This window comes from Bidens hawaiensis, unplaced genomic scaffold, assembly GCF_021521415.1.
Source record: "Bidens hawaiensis isolate Kalapana, Puna unplaced genomic scaffold, B.hawaiensis_p1.1 tig00038674_1, whole genome shotgun sequence".
NCBI classification, from domain to species: domain Eukaryota; kingdom Viridiplantae; phylum Streptophyta; class Magnoliopsida; order Asterales; family Asteraceae; genus Bidens; species Bidens hawaiensis.
In genome coordinates, this window is record NW_027496805.1 from 140,400 (window position 1) to 146,660 (window position 6,261).

Sequence of the window (6,261 nt, forward strand, 5' to 3'; positions counted from 1 at the left end):
ACCATTGTAATTGTGTGTAATTTTTTAAATGATGCCTCTCTTCTCTATCTCTGTATATCTATGCAATATTATATAACTTATATATTATATAGTGATAGTGATTCATCATTTTCTAGAACTATAGGCTATAAACTCTTTCTCCGATAAGCCCAATTGAAGATATATTCAGAATAATTGGTCAAAAGTCAAAACGGTGGGTCTAGCACATAAATGCTATATATGGAATCCTGCCTTGATTACGTCGGTTATCCTCGGTCCATAACCGAGGACCGACCCAAACCCGAATTGTGTGAAATATAAGGACCGAAGATCAACCTGAGTGTGTGATATCGGTTCGGTTTCGGCTAATTTTCGGTCCGGTTCTCGGCTAATTTCGGGTAGACCCGATTTCTATAAACCCTTACTTCCTATCTAACTCAAAAATGTAATTAACACTTTCTTTTCTTTTATTTTAACTCGAGAATGTGTTTTAAGTATATAATTTCTTTTCCTTTCTTCCCTTATTCAATCTTATCATTTCTTTTTCTTGTATTTTAAACCCAAGAATGCAGTGTAAGAAAAGAAGGGTCGCGATTCCACAAGATGGCAACCACTCGTGAGTTTTTGTTTTAACTAAACACGGCTAACAACGACTCGCCGGGTCATTAAGAACGTGACTTCCTCATTCTAGTTTTCTGTTTGTCGCGGTTTCCGTTTGCCCGTTTAGTTTTTCATTTGGTTTCTTTCTCCTGTGTCACCACTGTAAACAAAAACCCTAATTTCACTCAATTCATCCCCAAATCCTTCAATTAACCTCTCAAACCACCAAATTAACACAATTAATGATTTAATATCATCATGATACATCACCATAATCATAATCACACACCTTCAATCTCATCTGCTTCATCAATTCCAATCAATTCTCCATCAACAACCACCAGCGGAGCTAATAATAATAATAATCATATGCAACAGAAGCATCAATTCGTGACGCCGATATCCGCCGCGCATCCTACCGGAGAGCCGGCGGTGATCGTACCTAGTTCGTCTCCGGTGGCGAGAGTTAGGTTATCGGATTTGGTACCTTACGACGGAGTGGCGACGGAGTGTTATACGCGAGCGGTGGAGGCGTTGTCCGGTTCGCTTACGAGGCATAACGCGGTGGTGATTGAGTTAGGGTTTGAGGATGGGAGTTTAATGAAGTGTGGATTGGAGTCAGGGAGGTTGTATTTTAGAACTAGGGCTCAGAATGGGGGTAGTAATGGATTTTATAAGTATAGAGCAGGACGGTATGTGTTTTCGGTCTTCGTTGATCATAGTTTCTGATGTAGGAATATTATTTAACCTGTATTGGTAGTCAACTAGTCACTGATCCTGCTAATGTACATTATTGCCTGTTGCATATTTATTAGTAGCATTTTAGGAATGAATGTAGTATAAACATAGATATAAGACAAATGCCTGCAAACTATATAAGTTGGTATGGATTTTGATAAGAGTGGAAGTATTACTGTTGCTGTCATATAAAGGATTGTTTATAGTATATGTGCACTTTTGCTGATATATGTTTTAAGTTTTAACTAACTTTGTTTCTATTGGTAGTCATTGATCCTGCTAATGCACATTATTGCCTGCTGCATCATAAAAGAGCCCACATAATAGGATACACGTATAATGACATAAATGAGGTTTTATCTGAATAATATAAGTCTAGATGATCTAAGAAAATGCCTGCAAACTTTTCATATAGATGTTTGTTTATAGTATACAGATGCTGTTATTAATGCCGTTATAACTAACTTTGATGTTAATTGAATCAAAAGGTTAGTATTTCTATGGGTAGTCATTGATCCTGCTAATGCAAATTATTGCCCGCTGCATCTTTATTAGTAACATTTCAGGAATGAATATGTTTTATACACAAACCCTGTTTTATGAATGTCTGATAATGGTTAAAGAACATGGCTTTGTTCATGTTTTGTATTAGTTATAAATGTTTTTTTAGTCGTTCAACTGTATGTATTTGGCGCATTTGGATGATATTATAAGTGATATGTGACAGGGCTTTAGAAGACATGGATTCATCCCCACCATGTATGGCAGATGTTTTCAGATGCATGGGAAAGGCTGCGCGTGCTGCTTTAAATGCCATTGCTAGACATCTTCGTTTAAGAAGCGAGTAACTATTTTTTTTTATTGCACTTAAAATGCTAATACTCTTTTTATTTTTTATTTATCTTTCTTTTGGTGCCCATATGTTTTACTAAGATATGTTTAAATTTACACTAAATTTCAGTGCTTTTAACCATTTACTTGATGACAACCCGCTACCTGCTAACGAGGCATCATCATCGGTACTTGTTGCATCCTACTTGCACGCGCCATTGCAAAAGGGAAAAGGCGCCATTGGTGGTGGCAACATAACATCAAATAGTGAAAGTGAAAAGGGATTATTAACATTAATTTGTTCAGACGCACCTGGTCTTCAGGTAAATTTTCATCATCCAATTTCAACTTTACTATGGGCTTGTAAAGTTCATTTTCGGTAGACTTTTGTATCTTTTGTAAGATTAAATAATGAACTGTCGTTCTTTGAATCATATCTTGTAGTTATTTTGTTTCTTTTATTTAGGTTCGTGATCCCAATGGTCGTTGGTACCTAGCAGATTATGGTTCTGCTCCTGGGGATCTTTTATTATTAACAGGGAAGGCACTCAGTCATGCCACTGCAGGCCTTCGTCCAGCTGCTTCATATAGGGCTGCAACCGATTACACTCCCACCAGTTCTAGTTCTGGGAGGTATATCAAAGTTATATACTCGTAATACGATTTTTTTCATATAGATTGTTATTTTAATCTTTTGAGTAACTGGTAACTAATATTTTGTAGATCATCATTAGCATTTAGGCTTATGCCACAAAGTAATGCTATATTAGATTGTTCTCCAATTAGAACAGCTGGCCACGTGATCCCTCAAAGCTATGTACCAATTTCTGTTAGCCAGTTTATGGATGATCTTTCTGCTGACGAGGATGTACCGTGTAACGGCTCTGATAATGCTTTTGTAAGCCAATATAATTATTTTAATGAACTAGTTTGCTGCCAATTTTCGTAATTTTGTAACAGATAAGCATTTTTTCTAGTAAAAGTTTATGTGAAAAATCTTCTAGTATGCATAGTTTTTAATTATTTGTTTTTATTCAAGATTATTGAGCTGTTAAAAAGTAAAAGTCTTACAGTGGATACTGCATTGCAGACGGGCTGGAAAAATTCTAATAAAGAGCCATCATTAAGAAGTGTTCTCTCTGATTCATTGTCGTAAGCTCACTTATCATTTTTGCTCTTTTTTATAGTAAATTAGTTCTTTTTTTTTCTTAAATATGGGCGTTCTTATATTAAGCTTGTGTATGCACATGATCAATAATGCTATTATCAACAAATCAACAAATGCTTGTTACAACTACTTTTTTATAAAATAGAAACGATTCTAATGCGGTTTATATATTATTTAGTGGTGCTTTTCTTGAAGATGCTATGTTTGCTCCATGTGGGCATTCATTTGGTGGCATGATGCTCAAGAGGGTCATAGAGACGGTATGTGAAATGATACTTCTTTATATATTTGACATTAACCACAGATACAAAATATGTGTTATGATTTCATTCATGCAAAAATGTCTGAATTTGAAATTAATAACCTCTTTTACGAGAATAAGATGATTTCCAAAAAGGATTTACATCCTTTACATTACAGGGAAGATGTAGCGCATGCGATGCTGAAGTTGGGACTACATCTTTAATACCTAATCATGGTAACATACATTTTTCACTTCCGTTCTTTCTTACCCCTTCAATGAAAATGTTTATATGAAAATGGGTCTAGTTTTTTAATTTTGATTATTTTTTAACAGCTTTAAGAGCTGCAGCAGCAGCGGTTAAACGCGACGATGACCGAAGGCTTTTTCACAATGCTGCTATGAGGAAACAAAGAAGAGAAGTTGGTGACCGCTGGGTATGTCTCAATGGCTGGCTGTAGGGGTGTGCACGGAACCGAAATAACTGAACCATCATAACCAGTTTAACCAACGTAACCAAACCACATTAACCGAACCCAATCAAAACCGATGCTTCGGTTTTTTTAGTAAACCAATTTTTTGGTCTGGTTTTGCTATCAGCAACAAGCCGAACTAAACCGATTGCAACCAAGCTGGACAAAAAAAAACTGAAAAAACTGATTTTAAGTAATTTATAAGAAATGAATAAATGGTGTTAGATATGTAGCCTAAAAGTTTTAGGTTAAAATTTGTAATAAACTAATAATCAATTAATTTATTAGTTAACAAAAAAGTTTAGGCCCAAAGTTTCCTAGCCCAAATGTTAAAGCGGAAAAAAATCAAAACCAAATGAAACCCATTGTAAAGCCAAAAAACCAACCTGGACAGTTTTCAAAAACCAAATACCCAAATTTTCGGTTTCTGACTCGGTTTGAGCCCAAAACTGGCCCAAGCCGACTTACACTTCTGGTGGGTTGGGCCCAAAACTCATCGAAACAATATTTCGTAGTTATGATTTGTCTAAAAATATATATTAAGAATTAAACAGTGATTGCGATGCTAACAAACAACATTGTGTGAACAAATTAGATAAATGGGGACGCTACTCCTGAAAATGGGTCCCAAAGATGTGTACAGTATCCGTTTTCAGTAAACGAGAAAGTTCTTATCAAGGTATGATGTTTCTAATTACTACTGTTTTAGAGATGTTAAAATTTTTAAAAGAGAGACTATTATGACACAGTAACCATTTTTCAATATTGTTTCCATAAATCCACTCATATATATATTTTTTTCTGACTAACAAATTCAATCAAGTTTTAATATTGTCATATAATTGTGAAATTTTTCGTAGTTTAAATTGAAAAACCTAAATGAAACAATTATAAGACTTTGTTATTATTTAGTAATCTTTTTCTTCATAGTCCCTCATACTTTAGAATAATCACTAAATGTTAAGACCATGTGTAGTCATAACCCCTCTTGTGGGGCGTTACGCGACATGTGTCGGCCACGCCAGCAAGGGGCTTTATGACAAAATATGGTGTAATGGTATAAAGCCCCATAATCCTCTTTCAATCATTATACAATCCTTCCTTGTTGAAAACCGCAACCAAGGGGGCGCAATCACCGTCGCGCCGGGGACCCCAAATTGGTCCATAACACCGCCGGGGGGGGGGGGGGGGGGGGGCTCTTGGGGGCGCCATAACCCACCATGGCGCCTAGCCGCCCACAACGCATGGCAAGTTTCATATTTATTCTATTTATGCCATTCTATTTTAAAATCTATAAAAACAATTTACATCATTGGAACAGTATTAATAGCTTCTCAAATTAAAACTATTAATGTGGTGGTGCAGGGAAACCGGAGGACACCGGATAAATTTGTTGGGAAAGAAGCCATCATAACTTCACAATCTCTTAATGGCTGGTTAGTATATCATACAGATTTGTTTGGTTAAAATCAATGGTGCAAATTGATCAATTGATTATTTTTTTTATTTGGTTTTTTATTTTATTTAGGTATCTGGTAAATATTATTGAAAGTGGAGAAAAGGTTCGGCTGCAATACCGTTCTTTCTCAAAGATTCCAAATTCTCCACCGCAGCCTCCCCCTCCGCCACCAGCTACAACCACTTGATCTTCTTTATTGCCCCCATTTTCAAGATTATAATGTTGATTCAGGTGAATTGTTTTTCAGTAGTAGCTGAACTTGTATAAAAGTTTCTTAAATCTTAGTAAATAATTCGAGGCCAAAACCTCAACCACCCTTTGGTCTTGGTTTTTTTTTTCTTTAAATTATTTTATCATTATACATATGCACAAAGACCAAATGTTTATATATATTTTTATAGTAATAAATAATGTATATAACGTGGTATCTATTATTTAGTTATTTTTATATGAATTTACGAAAACAAAAGGTTTTGTATTTATGCTTTTTTAGAATAGGATGAAAAAGCTAGTATATTAATTATAGTTTTGAGTTTGATTTGATTTTCTAATTTGTTTAATTTAGACTGGAGGTTGCTTAAAGTATTTACGGTTTCTTATTTTTATTTATGGAATCTGGTTTTTTGGTCAAACTACGAGATAACCTTACCAGTTTTAATGATTTGATTTTTAGGTTAAACAATGAGCCAAATCTCGGGTTTTATTATTTGAAGCTATGATGAGGGTATAAACGGTTGAAGAGAAGGCGATGAATATGAAGAGAGGGCTATGA

At 35.1% G+C, this 6,261-nt stretch overlaps 1 protein-coding gene across 1 annotated transcript; it reads left to right on the plus strand.

The window, feature by feature from the left end:
* Positions 1 to 947: 947 nt before the first annotated feature.
* LOC143590594 (uncharacterized) lies at positions 948 to 5,761 on the plus strand. The gene is made up of 12 exons (XM_077071029.1): positions 948 to 1,271; positions 2,045 to 2,161; positions 2,279 to 2,471; positions 2,615 to 2,781; positions 2,872 to 3,046; positions 3,239 to 3,300; positions 3,495 to 3,576; positions 3,737 to 3,794; positions 3,894 to 3,994; positions 4,626 to 4,709; positions 5,396 to 5,466; positions 5,559 to 5,761. The coding sequence occupies exons 1-12, from the start codon at positions 949 to 951 to the stop codon at positions 5,674 to 5,676; spliced, it is 1,551 nt and encodes a 516-aa protein (XP_076927144.1). The 5' UTR covers position 948; the 3' UTR covers positions 5,677 to 5,761.
* The last annotated feature ends 500 nt before the right edge of the window (positions 5,762 to 6,261 follow it).